Source organism: Rhinopithecus roxellana, chromosome 11 (assembly GCF_007565055.1).
Source record: "Rhinopithecus roxellana isolate Shanxi Qingling chromosome 11, ASM756505v1, whole genome shotgun sequence".
Taxonomy (NCBI): domain Eukaryota; kingdom Metazoa; phylum Chordata; class Mammalia; order Primates; family Cercopithecidae; genus Rhinopithecus; species Rhinopithecus roxellana.
The window spans coordinates 88,196,868-88,213,050 of record NC_044559.1 but is presented as its reverse complement, the minus strand read 5'-3'; the positions used below and the strand labels follow the sequence as shown (position 1 = coordinate 88,213,050).

The 16,183-nt window shown below is 45.3% G+C and overlaps 1 protein-coding gene across 5 annotated transcripts in view; it reads left to right on the top strand.

The window, feature by feature from the left end:
* NUDT5 (nudix hydrolase 5) overlaps positions 1-16,183 on the top strand; it is a 31,066-nt gene that overhangs the window by 11,084 nt on the left and 3,799 nt on the right. For 4 of the 5 annotated variants that reach the window (XR_004060167.1, XM_030941464.1, XM_030941465.1 and 1 more), the window contains 6 exons: positions 5,616-5,665; positions 6,840-6,947; positions 10,940-11,035; positions 11,874-11,975; positions 14,114-14,122; positions 14,252-14,305. Coding sequence is in view for 4 of the 5 variants with exons in the window: in XM_030941464.1 (XP_030797324.1) it covers positions 5,616-5,665; positions 6,840-6,947; positions 10,940-11,035; positions 11,874-11,975; positions 14,114-14,122; positions 14,252-14,305 (419 nt within the window). In the remaining variant the exon portion in view is untranslated. Of the gene's footprint in view, positions 1-4,241; positions 4,340-5,615; positions 5,666-6,839; positions 6,948-10,939; positions 11,036-11,873; positions 11,976-14,113; positions 14,123-14,251; positions 14,306-16,183 lie in introns of those variants that run through there. The other variant, XM_030941466.1, reaches the window with a different exon arrangement.

Below are 16,183 nucleotides of genomic sequence, written 5' to 3'. Positions count from 1 at the left end.
TGTGTTACAATAACTAATCAGAAAAGTATTTTAATACCATTCTCCCTAAGTAGACAAGTATAGACCTAAAACTTTTGGGCCAAACCTAATTGAAGCTGATAAGGCGACAGAATAGTTAACAGTACATGTTGCTTCCTTCTAGTAGAATCAGTTTTTAATTTCTAAATTAGAAGAAATAAAGAGAAAACAACAACATTGCTAATTTTGAGGTATGTGCCTGCCTCATGGAAATGCAAATCAGGAAAAAACATTTTGTACACCCTATTTCATAATATGTATCAATAGCCCTAAAAATACTGTACCCTTTGACCTAGTAATCCCAGTTTTAACAAAGTGTTAAGGGCCAGGTGTAGTGGCTCACACCTGTAATCCCAGCACTTTGGGAGACCAAGCAGGGGTGCGAATTGCCTGAGGTCAGGAGTTCAAGACCAGCCTAGAGAGCATGGCAAAACCCCATCTCTACTAAAAATACAAAAATTAGCTGGGCGTGGTAGCATACACCTGTAATCCCAGCTACTTGGGAGGCTGAGGCAGGAGAATTGCTTGAACCCGGGAGGTGGAAGTTGCAGTGAGCTGAGATCGCACCACTGCACTCCAGCCTGGGAGACAGACTGAGACTCTACCTCAAAAAAAAAAAAAAAAAATAACCAACAGCAAAAGAAAGTATTAAGTAAATTAGTATTCAGAATTAAATTTATGTATAGAAAATGTTCACCAAAAATTTAAAAGACAGAAAAACTGAAAGCAACCTAGATATCTTAAAAATAGGAAATGAATTGTTATAGTGTATTGCCTTCGTAAAATTATAGCGTATTGCCTTGGTAAAATCTCTGCAGCTGTCTAAAAAGCAGATTCTGAAGACAACCTAGCAATATGGGAAAACTTCCTAAGTTGATAACAAAGTAGCAAAGTGTGTATATGCTTTTCAAACTCTGCCAAACATGTGTAAGAAAAAGCTGGAAGGAAAACTGCAGCACAATGAGAAAAAAGCTATGTGGTTAACCCTTTTTCTTCTACTTTCCAGATTTTTGCATAGTAATCTTTTGATACGGTAAACTCTCAGAAGAAAATAGTGTGAAAATAAATTTTTTACTTAGTGAAATATAAAAAGGAGCACAACAGAATGAGAACGAAATTTAGTAACCAGATCACATGATACAAATCCATCAATATGAAAACTCCATTTGCAAAGTGATCCAATAAGAGTACATGGTTTCCTTGTGATGAAATAGATCATCAAGATGCAAATACGTGGACTTGCCAGTAAACAACTCTGATGATATCTGCCTACTAAACTAGCAAAGCCCTTGAGAAGGCCTTTTGTAGGACAGCTGTGGGGAACATACTAAGAGATAGATAGCACTGTTGAATTAAAACCAGCAGTAAGAAAGCTAAGCACAGTATGATCCATCGACCATGAAAGACTGTAACTCTTCACTTAAAATGCCAAGTGAGTTTGATATGGAAAACTAAATGTATGAAATAAGTAGGGCCCAAACCCAATACAGAAATGTGGCAAGGCCCAAATCTTAGGGAGCACCATATGTTCAAATGTATTTTTATTTGTGAAACTATAGAGAGGTTGGAACCCAATGTATAGTGATACAGTTTGGTTCTCTTTTTCCTATCAAATTAAGTTTATAACACAAAACATAGCCCTCAACTCTAATGAGTCTAAACATGTGTTTGAGGCCAGGCGCAGTGGCTCACGCCTATAATCCCAGCACTTTGGGAGGCCAAGGTAGGTGGATCACTTGAGGTCAGGAGTTCGAGACCAGCCTGGCCACATGGTGAAACCCCCATCTCTACTAAAAATGCAAAAATTAGCCGGACATGGTGGCACATACCTGTAGTCCCAGCTACTCGGGGGGCTGAGACAGGAGAATTGCTTGAGCCCAGGAGGCAATGGTTGCAGTGAGCCGAGATCGCACCACTGCACTCCAGCCTGGGCGACAGAGTGAGACTCCGTCTCAAAAAAAAAAAAAAAGATGTGTTCGCACCAGCTCGTCTCTTCGCCTGACTGGTCTTCTGCCCTTCCTGCATTTCCTAATCAGGTGTACATCAGAATCACATGGGGACTTTTCTGAAAATATGACGAAGTCTTACTTCCAGAATATCTGTTTCAGTAGATTGGGAGTAGGCTGTAAAATCCACCAAACTACCATATTTATAGCATGGTCAGGTCCATTCTTGCATACATAGGTTTTTCTTCCTGGCCTCTGAAGAGGACTTACGTAAAGCACTAATATCTCATACCAGAATGTCACCCTTTGAAGAATGAATCTTTGTACTTTCCAGTGTGCCACGATGTATAAGTTATAGGATGTGTTATCTCTGTCCGGATATAAAAGCCTGTGTGTACAGATTGAGCAGCCCTAATCTGAAAATCTGAAATTCAAAATTCTGCAAAATTCAAAACCTTTTCAGTGCCAAATGATGCCCCAGGTGGAGAATTCCACACCCGACTGCATGTGACAGGCTGCAGTCAAAACACAGGCATACAGCACGGGCATTCAGTGTCCCCCCGGGGAAAAGGGACCCTCCCCTTCAGCTCTGCTATATCCTTCTTTTATTTTTTATTTATTTTTTTCTGAGACATAGTCTTGCTCTGTTACCCGGGCTACAGTGCGGTGGTGTGGTCTCAGCTCACTGCAACCTCTGCCTCCCTGGTTCAAGCGATTCTCCTGTCTCAGCCACTCGAGTAGCTGGGACTAGAGGTGTGCGCCACCACGCCTGGCTAATTTTTGTATTTTTAGTAGAGACGGTTGTTGGCCAGGATGGTCTCAAACTCCTGACCTCAGGTGATCCACCCACCTTGGCCTCCCAAAGTGCTAGGACTACAGGCATGAGCTACTGCCTCTGGCCATATGCTTTATTTTTTAAATTTATTTAATTTTTTTTTTTTTTTTAGTAGAGACAGAGTCTCACTCTGTTGTCCAGACTGGTCTCGAACCCCTGAATTCAAGCAGTCCTCTTACCTTGGCCTCCCAAAGTGCTGGGGTTTCAGGCATGAGCCACCACACCCGGCCCGATATATCCTTTGCACGCACACAGCAGCTTCCCTCCGCAGGCACGCCCGCAGAGGGTCATGAAATGGCAGGTGTGCAGGCTGAACGCCCCAGCAGCGGTTTCCCCGCAGCACGCCCCACGGGGCTGAGACCCACGTGCATGACTCACTGTGGGGTCCTTTTGCTTATTTTCTGCTCTGTGGGGTAAAGGTACTGTTGAAAATGTCAAAAAGGCCTGCATAAGACCCAGAGGGTAAGGCAAATATTTCAAAATCTGAAAAACCAAATGCTGAAACACTTGCAGCCCCTCAATTTCAGGTAAGGAATTCTCAACCTGTCCAGCTGTCGCTTGGTGTCTGTCGGGGTTAGTTCCAGGACCCCCCTGTAGATACCAAAATCCACGGATGCTCAAGTCCCTGGTGTGAAATTGCATATATTCAATGTGTAGTTGCCTATAACGTATGCACATCCTCCCATGCACTTCATCTCTAGAGAAATCACAGCACCTAAGACATTGCAAATGCTGTGTAAACAGTTGTTGTACTCTATTGCTTAGGGAATAAACGCAAGAAAAAGCGTGGACATGTTCATTATAGATGCAATTTTTTTCCGAAATATTTTCAATCTGTGGTTGGTTGAATTCACAAATGTGGAACCCATGGATATAGAGGACCGAGTCTAAGAGAGAACATAGCAGCTAGAGAATCCTATGTTCCACCGTCTCATTCATGAAAGGGGATGTGGGGTTGATTTTGGAAATATAAAAATATTCCAGTAGTGTGTGTCTTTACTGACATTCAAGACAGTGCCGAAGTCAACCTCTGTGACCCTCCCGCCTCTCGTGTTGGTGAACTAGAGGGAGGAAGGCCAACAGGCTTTCCTGTAACAAAGGAGGCTAGGAATAGGATGATCTCACTGGAAGCAGAATCCTAAAGCTAGAAGAGGTTTTGGAGAGAACATACTCCTTCCTGCTTTTTACAAAGGAGAGAAGAGTCTCCAGGAGGCTGGTGCTCTGGGCCCAGCTGGTAGGCAGGCAGAGACTAAGAGCTGACTTCCAGCCAGGGGTGCATCTCACAGGCCCTCTGAAGTTGTTGGAGCTCTCACGGGGCAGTCTTGTCTCACGATTTCTTATCAATGCATTTGTTTTATCGCTCGTGATTTACGGCTCATTACTGCTTATTTCCTTCACCTTAACCACGATAATGATGCTCCTCTTTCTGTTTCCCTTATTCCTAGTGTTTGGGATGGGACCTTCAGTGCTTTTCCCAGCACTGTCTTCTTCAGTCTTTAGGACTAACCTTAGGAGGCAGCAGAGAGAGCTATGCCAAAAGGTGTTTCATCTCTTGCAATCTGTATGATTTACTTACCAGCATCGCTTGTTGGTCAGCTCCTTGCTACTAACAGGAATGTTGGGCTGCTGTGAGTTGTCATAGAAGTCTGTTTGATTTTCCTGTGTTCATTTCGACATATTTGCCCTTCAGAATTTGGGTACAATGCTGAAAGACCTACAATTTCCAGACAGTCTTTTTGTTTTGTTTTTTAAAAAGCAGATTAAATATTTGAACAATTTTAATGGAAATGTGACAAGGTCCAAATTTTAAGGACAGCCAGATAGAAAGCATGAGTAGGAGTGTTCTTCCGAGGAGGGTATCTTGGAACTCTTACTATTGAGATACAGGTGGTAACTCCTTTTTATCCCAAGCCCCGGAGCCACCCACATGTCTCACTTCCTTTAGAAGAGATCCTAAAATAGTTTGCTTCTCCACTCCGGTCTCTTACCACTGCTCTTTTCTACTGTAGGGAGAAGAGAGTGAAGGGGGAATGTCCTTTTATGCCTCACCCCTTTAAGCTGCATAATTGATTCAGTAACTGGGCTTCCTGTGCAACTGGGCCCCGTGTTCCAAGGCCAGAAAGTAGAATAGCCACAATAGAACAGACGCTACCCAGAAACTGAGTTGGGTACCAGTCAGAAACCAACAGCTCACCAGGAATAAAGCCATAGGAGAGAGCAGGACTGTACTGTTACCCAGCCCACTTTTTCTAGATAAGATCTCACACATGCAAAGTAGGGCACTTGCCTACATTTATTAATTCTTCCATGAATAAATGGGAAGGTTCTTCCTTCTTAAATTGTGTATTTTAGGTTACATACTTTAAAAAGCAAAATGATAGAAAAATCTCAGTAGTTCACGTTGTCCACAGTAGCTTTTGTTCTTAAGAGACAGGGCGAGTCTTTTCCTACAGCTTCATTTGCATTACCTGCTTATTAATCCACCACTGGCTGTGCTCCTTGCCCAGAGACAGAGGATCCAAACTAAAATGTTCTGAGAAAGCGGCAGCTCACATGCGCAGCAGGCTTTCTGTTTCTGGGGCACCCAGAGGGTGAGGTGTAGGGTGGCAAGAGTTTTCGTTGTGAATTTTCAGAAGCTATAGGAAAGCAGAATTGGCTTTTTTAATGCAGACCTTTATTGCTGTGGTCTTCTTGACCAATATCATGAGTACATTTGCATGCATTGAATTTAAGACGTTCTGGTTGTACACAGAAAACCTAAGAAAATTCTCCTCTTTAGCACTAACGACTTTTTTTTTTCTTCTCTGCCTGAACAGAACTTGGGAATCAGTGAAACGTACAACCAGGAAAGAACAGACTGCGGATGGTAGGAGTGCAAACCTCTTCCAACCCTTTAGAAAGGAAGTTAGCACTTGTGATCCTAGGAGGGTTTTCAGTGGAACCAAGTTAACTCCTATCATGTTGTGTCTTTAAATCTCCGTTAGTTTTTGCCGTACCATGTAACTAAGTTAAGTTTTCTTTATAAGTAACTTCTGGTTTCTGCTATCTAAGCTCAGAACAGTGTTTTGAGGGGAAGTTGTTCTATGTTTATAACTAAATGTAAATCAATATAGTTTGAAGCCACACACTGTGTCTAGACGTGTTATGACTCTAGAAATCCTTGTGTCCCGTTCGAAGGATCTAGGTGAGAGCCTTTAGTTTGGAAAAGTTACTTGGCACACTTTTATGCTTATGGACCACTTGCTTTACAGGTTGATGAGGACACAGAATTAATTGGGCAGAGCCTGTTCCATTCACCCTCCCCTCCAGGCACGAATGCCTTGACTGCAAAGAGCCCACAAACAGTCCTGAGAATCACTCTGGTCAAGGGGAAGTTGGACACTAGGCTTTTCTTATTTTTCCATTTGGTTTTGGTTTCCATTTTTGCTGGAAGCCAACAATCGCTGTGCTGCAGCTGCTGGCGTCACAGATGGGAAGCTATGTGGAGCCAGGGGACCCTGCTGGGCACTTTGTGTTTTCTGAAACCCAGTCGTTTTTGTTTTATGTTTTAATGAAGGCCAAATAACTTGAGAGAAAAGGTCTTTTACTCTAGAACTGGAAAGTCAGTCTTGCTAGCATTTATTGCACACAGTGGAACTTAACTTGGTTTCTTGCTCAAAGTTGACCCAGGAGCACAGGGACGGCTGTGGCCTCACCAGTGGTAGGGCTGCCACGTGCTGGGAAGTGGTTCTGTGGAAGTGTGGTGTGGTTGGCAACCCTACATCCTTGAGCCTGTAGGAAGTGTTTCGTTTTAGTTCTGATTTTAGTTTTAAGAAACTGACAATTAAACAGGCTTTTTGTTTAAAAAAGAAAGTGTAAACAACATAAAAGTGATTATTTTTAATTACATTTTTAAAATAGCTTCCAAGATTAACTGCCAGTATTGTAGATTAAAGCAGAGTTTCTTAAAGTCTGGGGTTTTCATTAGCTTGCGCTGAACAATGTGCTGGCATTGCTGACCTCTCATTAGGGATTTCCTTGGTTCCATTTCCTGGTGACAGGTGTCGCTGTCATCCCCGTGCTGCAGAGAACGCTTCACTATGAGTGTATCATTCTGGTGAAACAGTTCCGACCACCAATGGGGGGCTACTGCATAGAGTTCCCTGCAGGTGAGTCACTCAACATCCAATTGCTTCTTAGGGATGTCGGCCTGAACCAGGGTAAAGCCTGAGAATCGCAAAGCTCAGCTCTGCAGTTTTTAATCTGTCTTTGTGGTTTTAAGTAAAACTAAACCATTTCGTAGCGAGGCCCCCAGGACACCCCCAACAATCCTCTGAACCCGTGAAGGTGACACAAGGCCACCTCCCACCATCCCACCCTCTTCTTGGCAATGCTGCCTTCAGCCTTTTTTCTGTTTTTTGTGAGACGGAGTCGCGCTGTATCACCCAGGCTGGAGTGCGGTGGCGCAATCGCAACTCACTGCAACCTCCGCCTCCTGGGTTCAAGTGATTCTCCTGCCTCAGCCTCCCTAGTAGCTGGGATTACAGGCGCCCGCCACCACGCCCAGCTAATTTTTTTTGTATTTTTAGTAGAGACGGGGTTTCACCGTGTTAGCCAGAATGGTCTCGATCTCCTGACCTCGTGATCTGCCTGCCTTGACCTCGCAAAGTGCTGGGATTACAGGCGTGAGCCCCTGCACCCGGCCATCTCCAGCCTTTTGAGTAATTGCCCTTCCCCTTTTCAGCATATTTCATTGTTTGTCATTAGCCATCGGCCCTGACAGGAAATCTCCATTGATAAGTGGGCCAGGCTTTTTGTGGTGGTGGTTTTCTTTTTTTTGAGATGGAGTCTTACTCTCTCACCCAGGCTGGAGTGCAGTGGTGTGATCTCGGCTCACTGCAACCTCCGCCTCCTGGGTTCAAGCAATTCTCCTGCCTCAGCCTCCTGAGTAGCTGGGATTACAGGCGTGCATCACCACACCTGGGTAATATTTGTATTTGTAGTAGAGACAGGGTTTCACTGTGTTGCCCAGGCTGGTCTCAAACTCCTGACCTCAGATGATCCACCCACCTTGGCCCGGCAAAGTGTTGGGATTACAGGCATGAGCCACCATGCCCAGCCTAGGCCAGGCTCTTAACTCCAAGAAATATGAATGGAGAAGACAGTTTGCTCTGTTGTGTGGAAACAGGCCAAGGAGACTCTTCATCTCAGCTAGAATATTTTTTTCCATTGCACGGTAATTAAAACTCTGAAGAATTTATTGCCCAATATTATTGTAGGACTTACTGGATTATTCCCATCTAAAGAGATTAAATCTCATCTATTTGTTATTAGTGGTATATTATCATTATTATTATTATTATTTTTGAGACGGAGTCCTGCTCTGTTGTCCAGGCTGCAGTGCGGTGGCACAATCTCAGCTCACTGTAGCCTCCACCTCCCGGGTTCAAGAGATTCTCTTGCCTCAGCTTCCTAGTAGCTGGGATTATAGGCATGAGCCACCACGCCCGGCTAATTTTTGTATATTGAGTAGAGATGGGCTCTCATCATGTTTGCCAGATTGGTCTCAAACTCCTGACCTCAGGTGATCCACCCACCTTGGCCTCTCAAAGTGCTGGGATTACAGGCCTAAACTACCGCACCCAGCCAGGGTTTTATAATTTAAAAGTCCAGCCAGTGGTAACATATGGTTAACAACTATCATTTTTCTCATTTCCTCACCATTTTACTGAAGGCTATTTAATTGCCTTTTTTTTTTTTTTTTTTTTTTTTTGAGACAGAGTTTCACTCTTGTTGCCCAGGCTGGAGTGCAATGGCGGGATCTCGGCTCACCATAACCTCCACCTCCCGGGTTCAAGCGATTCTCCTGCCTCAGCCTCCTGAGTAGCTGGGATTACAGGCATGTGCCACCACGCCCAGCTAATTTTGTATTCTTAGTAGAGATGGGGTTTCTCCATGTTGGTCAGGCTGGTCTCAGCCTCCCAAAGTGCTGCAATTACAGGCCTGAGCTACCACGCCTGGCCAGGCTATTTAATTACTTTTAATATTAACATTAATAATTTATTCTCTGACATTTTTTTCTTTGAGATGTGGTCTCTGTTGCTGAGGCTGGTGTGCTCTGGCACCATCACAGCCCATTGCAGCCTCAACCTCCCCAGGCTGAGGTGATCCTTCCACCTCATTTTTTGTATTTTTTGTAAAGATGGGGTTTCGCCATGTTGCCCAGGCTGATCTCAAATTCCTTGGCTCAAGTGATCTGCCCACTGCAGCTTCCCAAAGTGCTGAGATGACAGGTGTGAGCCGCCACGCCCGGGCTTTTTTGAGATTATGTGTAGCTCTGTTGTCCAGGCTGGAGTGCAATGGTACAGTCACAGCTCACTGCAGCCTTGAGCTTCTGGGCTCAAGTGATCTTCCTGCCTTGGCTTCCTGGGTAGCTGGGTCTGCAGGCGGGCATCACCACATTCGACTAATTTTTAAATTTTGTGTAGAGATGGGCTTTTGCTTTGTCGCCCTGGCTGGCCCCAAACTCCTGGCCTCAAGTGATCTTCCTGCCTCAGCCTCCCAAAGTGTTGGGATTACAGGCGTGAGCCACTGCACCCAGCCTGAGTTTTTCTTTTCTTTTTATTTTTTATTTATTTATTTTTTTTGAGATGGAGTTTCGCTTTTGTTGCCCAAGCTGGAGTGCAGTGGCACGATTTCAGCTCACTGCACCCTTCGCCTAACAGGGTCAAGCAATTCTCCTGCCTCAGCCTCCCGAGTAGCTGGATTACAGGTGCGCACCAGCACACCTGGCTGTTTTTTTGTTTTTTAGTAGAGACAGGGTTTCACCATGTTGGCCAGGCTGGTCTCAAACCCCTGACCTCAGGTGATCCGCCCACCTCAGCCTCCCAGTGTTGGGATTACAGGTGTGATCAGCCTCATTATATTTAATGCCTTTCAGGAAAAAAGAGTCTGCATTGCTGCTCCCTTCCTCTTCCTTGGCCTCCCTATTCACTCCTCACAGTGGCCATGGGAGTCCCCTGACGTCCACCAGTTTGCTCCTTTCTGGCCTTTCATTCCTGGGCCTCACTGTTTTACTGGGAGGAAGACAAGACAGGTGATGCTGACAGCATCCTACATGTAAGGAAGCAGAATATGAACCGGCTTCCTGTGCTGCAGTCACACAGCAAGCTCCCAAGCCTAAGCCAGTTGGCCACCACCAAGTCACATCTCACAGATGCTTCCTGTGCTGTGCAGAGCAGCGTGGAGATGGTCAGGAAGGATCATGAAGGATCTGGGTCTGAATAGGATGACTGGGTGATGCCATCAGAACCTGATTCATCTGCTCAGAGTTATATTCTTTTGCCTTTTTTTTCTATAAAAATTCCAAGCTGGGCACGGTGGCTTAAGCCTGTAATCCCAGCACTTTGGGAGGCTGAGGCGGGTGAATCACTTGAGGCCAGGAGTTCGGAAGCAGCCTGGCCAACATGGCGCGACTAAAAATGCAAAATTAGCCTCTACGAAAAGTACAAAAATTAGCCGGGCGTGGTGGTGTGTACCTGTGGTCCCAGCTACTCGGGAGGCTGAGGCCGGAGAATCGTTTTAACCCGGGAGGCAGAGGTTGCAGTGAGCCAAGATTGCACCACTGCACTCCGGCCTGTGTGACAGTGAGACTCTATCTTAAAAAAAAAAAAAAAAAGTTCCAATCCTCAGGTTTCTCTGTAAGACCACTTTTCACAGTGCTCTGATACTTCTAACGCAGTGCAGTAGCAGCTGTGTCAGAAGAATGAGGGGTTCAGCCAGGCGCCGTGGCTCACACTTGTAATACTAGCACTTTGGGAGGCCGAGCGGGTGGATCACGATGTCAGGAGTTCAAGACCAGCCTGGCCAATATGGTGAGACGCCAATATGGTGAAACCCCATCTGTACTAAAATTACAAAAACTTAGCCGGGCATGGTGGTAGGTGCCTGTAATCCCAGCTACTCCGGAGGCTGAGGCAGAGAACTGCTTAAACCTGGACAGGCGGAGGTTGCAGTGAGCCGAGATCGCACCACTGCACTCTAGCCTGGGCGACAGAGCGAGACACCATCTCAAAAAAAAAAAAAAAGAAGAAGAAGGAGAATGAGGGGTTCAAAGAACCGCATTTCCGGCTCCCATCATACCAATGATTTGAACTTACAGGTCTCATAGATGACGGTGAAACCCCAGAAGCAGCTGCTCTCCGGGAGCTTGAGGAAGAAACTGGCTACAAAGGGGACATTGCCGAATGTTCTCCAGGTTGGTATTACTTGAAAATTCACCAAGCGATAGATTCCTTAGTGTGGGAAGGGATTGATTATTTGGGTGTTCTTTATGCTCAGAATTCACTGAAAAGAAATCATAGATTAGGACTGGTCACCGAGTGTAAGCGAATCTCCCCGCCCAGGAGGAAACTGGAGCCAGAAGGGCCTGAAGTTGGGGGAGAATTAATGAAATTAAATTGCCTTTTGGTTGAGTGTGGTGGGTCACGCCTGTATTCCCAGCACTTTGGGAGGCCAAGGCAGGTGGATCACCTGAGGTCAGGAGTTCGAGACCAGCCTGGCCAACATGGTAAAGCCCACCCATCTCTACTAAAAATACAAAAATTAGCCAGGTGGCACACACCTGTGATCCCAGCTACTCGGGAGACTGAGGCAGGAGAATTACTTGAACCCAGAGGGCAGAGGTTGCAGTCAGCCGAGATCACACCGGTGTACTCCATCCTGGGCAGTAAGAGCAAAAAACAAGTAAATTGCCTTTTGGAATTTCCCACACCCTGAGTTTTATTGCTCACCCACCTCATCCGTGTGTTACCCTCATCACTGGAAGATTTTTTGAGCTTGATGTGGTGAAGGGATTTCACAACCTGTCAGTGCCATCTAACCCCGCAGACCTCGCAAGCGTGACTGGGGCACTCTGGGGAGAGTGAGTGTGCCCAGATGCTTTGCAGCCTGCAGGTCTGCCAACCAAATGTGAGAACTGGTTTTCCTGCATCACCTCCACGTCAATGGAGCTGCGAGACGCATCTTCTTCCTAAGACCATAGTGAAACAAATGCCAAAGGGACTGATGCATCTGACGGTCCCTTCTTTCCACAGCCGTCTGTTTGGACCCAGGCTTGTCAAACTGTACCTTACACATCGTGACAGTCACCATTAACGGAGATGATGCCGAAAACGCCAGGCCGAAGCCAAAGCCAGGTATGTGCACATCGGCTGTGTTGAAGGTGGTGCGGTTGCATTATGTGTCTTGGAACTTGCTGCTAGTTTGATTTATTAAAAGAATGTAGTCTTTCATAGAAAGAATCGGTCTTTCTTTTTTTTTTTTTTTTGAGACGGAGTCTTGCTCTGTCACCCAGGCTGGAGTACAGTGGCGCGATCTCAATTCACTGCAAGCTCCGCCTCCCAGGTTCACGCCATTCTCCTGCCTCAGCCTCAAGAGTAGCTGGGACTACAGGCGCCTGCCACCATGCCTGGCTAATTTTTTGTATTTTTAGTAGAGACGGGGTTTCACCGTGGTCTCGATCTCCTGACCTTGTGATCCACCCGCCTCGGCCTCCCCAAGTGCTGAGATTACAGGCTTGAGCCACGGCGCCCGGCAGAATCGGTCTTTCAAACAGACTTCGTCAATATTCTTGTCTCTTCCTGATCATGTATTTTAGCATTTTTCTTTTGCCACTTCATTGATCTTTATGCTTTCTTTGTAAAAAAAAAAAAAAAAAAAAAAAAAAAATGTTAAATGACATATTTCCCTGTTTTCTGTATGAAGTGTATTCCCACTTAGTAAGATGAGCTGCAGGCTTAAATAGTAAACAGTGAGAAACTTAAATCACCCTGGTTTCCGTCTTCACGTATATTGTAAGAATGGCGTCAGTTCCCCTGTAGCCCCAGCTGCCCTGGACAGTGAAGCAGGAGGATCACTTAAGCCCAGGAGTTGGAGGAGCTATGATGACGCCACTCTGTGACAGAATGAGACCATGTCTCTCTTGAAAAAAAAAAAGGCCTAAGTAATTGTTAAGGGGCAGCAGCTTATTCACTAGTTCTCTTCGCTCTATAATATCCTTAGCAACTTTGGATTCAAAAGCTGTTCATGTCTCTGTCAGTTCCGTGTTGTCTCCCGTCCTTTTAAAGGGGGTATTTATAGGTGCACCACAGTAAATCAGTACGCGTGACACTTTCATTTTTTACCCTCTTCAGTTGTTCATATTTATGTTCCAGTATCCCACTGCAACTAATTTTAAGTCTTTTTTGCCGGGCACGGTGGCTTACGCCTGTAATCCCAACACTTTGGAAGACTGAGGTGGGCAGATCACTTGAGGTCAGAAGCTCGAGACCAGCCTGGCCAACATGGCGAAACCCCGTCTCTACTGAAAATACAAAAATTAGCCGGGCGTGTTGGTGCGCACCCGAAGTCCCAGCTACTCGGGAGGCTGAGGCACAAGAACCCCTTGAACCCAAGAGGCGGAGGTTGCAGTGAGTCAAGATCACGGCACTGCGCCACTGCACTCCAGCCCGGGCAACGGAGTGAGACCCTGTCTCCAATAAATAAATAAATAACTCTTAATTTTTGAACTGCACATAATACATATAACACACTGTGGGAAAGTATGGCAGTTCCTCAGAATATTAGATACAGAATTATTATATGAGCTGGCATTTCAGCTCCTAAGTCTACACCCAGAAGAAATGAAACAGGGACTCAAGACACTTGTGTGCCTGTGTTCATGGCAGCCTCTGGAAACAGCCCAAGTGTCTGCCAGCAGATGGATACATGCACAAAATGTAATATACACACAAACACACACACACGCTGAAACATGCGGTAACATGATGGGCAAATACTGTGATTCTACTTATCTGAGGTGCCCAGAATAGACAGACTGATAAGAGGAAGACAGTAGAGTAAGGGCTACTTAGGGATGGGGAATTCGTGTTGAGTAGATCCCGAGTTTCTGTTGGGTGTATGAAAAGTTCTGGAGATGGATACTGGTGGTGGTGGTTGCGCACCGTTCTGAATGTTATTTAATGCCACTGAATTGTACCTTTGTAGCGGTTAAAATGGAAAGTTTTTATATGTTCTGTATATTTTACCACAATATGGAGATTATATCTATAAAAAATATACATCTTATCGAATATGCTTTAAATGTTGCCACTTAACATTATGTGGAGAACAGTAACTTCACACTGCTCAAGTCTGACAACGTATATAAATTAAGTTAGCAGAGACCCGGGTTTCTGTGAAATTCTTAAAGCCTTGTTGATGCCTCTTGCATAAAAGTCTTCCCATGTTACCACTCCAGGCCTTGCTGAAATGCTCTCCTTCTGTTTATTTCCAGGGGATGGAGGTATGTTCCACAACTCCTCGTGGCCGAGTGTGTACGGCTTGTTGTAGTGGTGATGGCTGCAGACATTTTGAGTTGTTTTGGTAGGCTCTTGACGTTAGCTTTGTTTTCACTTGCACTTTGTCTGTTTAGAATTTGTGGAAGTCATTTCTTTACCCAAGAATGACCTGCTGCAGAGACTCCATGGTAAGCATTCTCCAGACCGCCACCCAGCTTTCTCCAGTTTTCCCCGTCCCCATCCCAGCAAATTGGGTACTAAATATAACTCCGTATCTTTATCTTTTTGATACCACTGAAGTCAAATGCCTGGCAACTTGTAAAACTTGCAGGTGACCACTACTAATTTTCCTTTCTGGGTGGCACAGAGTTTGAAAGTAGGAGCAAAGCATTCTGGGTCAAGTGCAAACTTTTGGTAGGGGCTTTTTCTCCTACATAGCGGCCCAACTGACATTCCTGCTGAGTAGCCAAAATGATTCTACACTTTAAACCTTCAATCCATAGTGATGCAAAGGTGTGGGTAGAGAAGCTGTTAGCTTTTCCTCGAGTATGCTAGTATGAGGGACAATCCTTTGTGGAGGCTCTATGTTCGCGGAGAAATTGATGATACTCCAACAAATACTTGAGGTATTTCCTGTATACTCGGCGTGATACGCTTTTCACATAATAAACCAGACTAGCCGTGTGGCCCTTAGAAATCACTGGTCATAGGCCGGGCGCGGTGGCTCACGCCTGTAATCCCAGCACTTTGGGAGGCCGAGGCGGGCGGATCACAAGGTCAGGAGATCGAGACCACGGTGAAACCCCATCTCTACTAAAAATACAAAAAATTAGCCAGGCGCGGTGGCGGGCGCCTGTAGTCCCAGCTACTCAGGAGGCTGAGGCAGGAGAATGGCGGGAACCCGGGAGGCAGAGCTTGCAGTGAGCCGAGATCACGCCACTGCACTCCAGCCTGGGCGACAGAGCGAGACTCTGTGTCAAAAAAAAAAAAAGAAATCACTGGTCATGTAGATGCATTGTGTACTTCTTGGCCACCCATCTTTTAGGGACTTTGTAAACAGTAGGTAAGCTTATGGAGAGAAAACTCGTTTAATAAAACCATGAGAGGAGATACTGTATGGAGACACGGCATGGGCCTTTCAAGGAGCACCTCCCTACGGGCCAGCAAATCCCTGTCACTCATCCAGAAAGAAGCAGACACTTTTCATCACGGGAATATTTTATTGGGTATAAGTGTTTCAGGTAATTGATACCTGATTTTTCTACTGTTCTTAAGTGATTACTTCAAATGTGACTTGAGCCATTGTTTGGCCTGAAGCTTTAAGACCAGTTTCTTAAGCTTTTCCCTGAGCGTCAGCGGCTTACAGTTTCACTGAATAAGCAGGACGCCTGGTTTGGAATGTCTGTTATTTGTTGAAAAATCTGAGTGTGTCTTTCAAAGGCTGCTGTGATTTATTTGGATAAAATCAGATTTCAGATCCCTCGACAGCTTCCACTCCGGCTTCACCTTTCCAAAAACTAGATCTAAGGTAGAGGCCACCTCGACAGCTGAAAGCCAGAGTTAGAACAATATACTGAACGGATACAATACTTTATCTGGCATGTATGTAGAGAAAGGCATGACAGTCAGTACGAGGCAGCACAGCTCGGAGTCACAGGCCCGACTCGGTTTGAGGCTCCGTGGACCATAATTAGCTGTCACGTCAAACAGGTTCCATAGCCTCTCTCGGCTTTTTTCATAAAACAGGAACAATAACAGCCCCTCCCTTTGAGGAGGTGTGTGGGAAGTAGGGTGACGCAGGCAAGTGTGAAATGCATGCGGGGTTATCTTTTAGTAGAAGAGTATCCTTTTTTAAAAATGTCTTCCTTCTCCCTTCCACCTTCTTAACTTCCCTTTTGGTCTTAGAAGAGGGAGAAAAAATAGAATAAGTGAGGTAAGTGAGGGGAGGTGGAGAGAGGGCTACTGTGGCTATAAAGGAGGAGGGATAAAAGAACCGAATTGCCTAGCTTTAGTAGAATCAAAACATAGTAATAAAACCATTTATTCAACAAGCAACATTTAAGAAG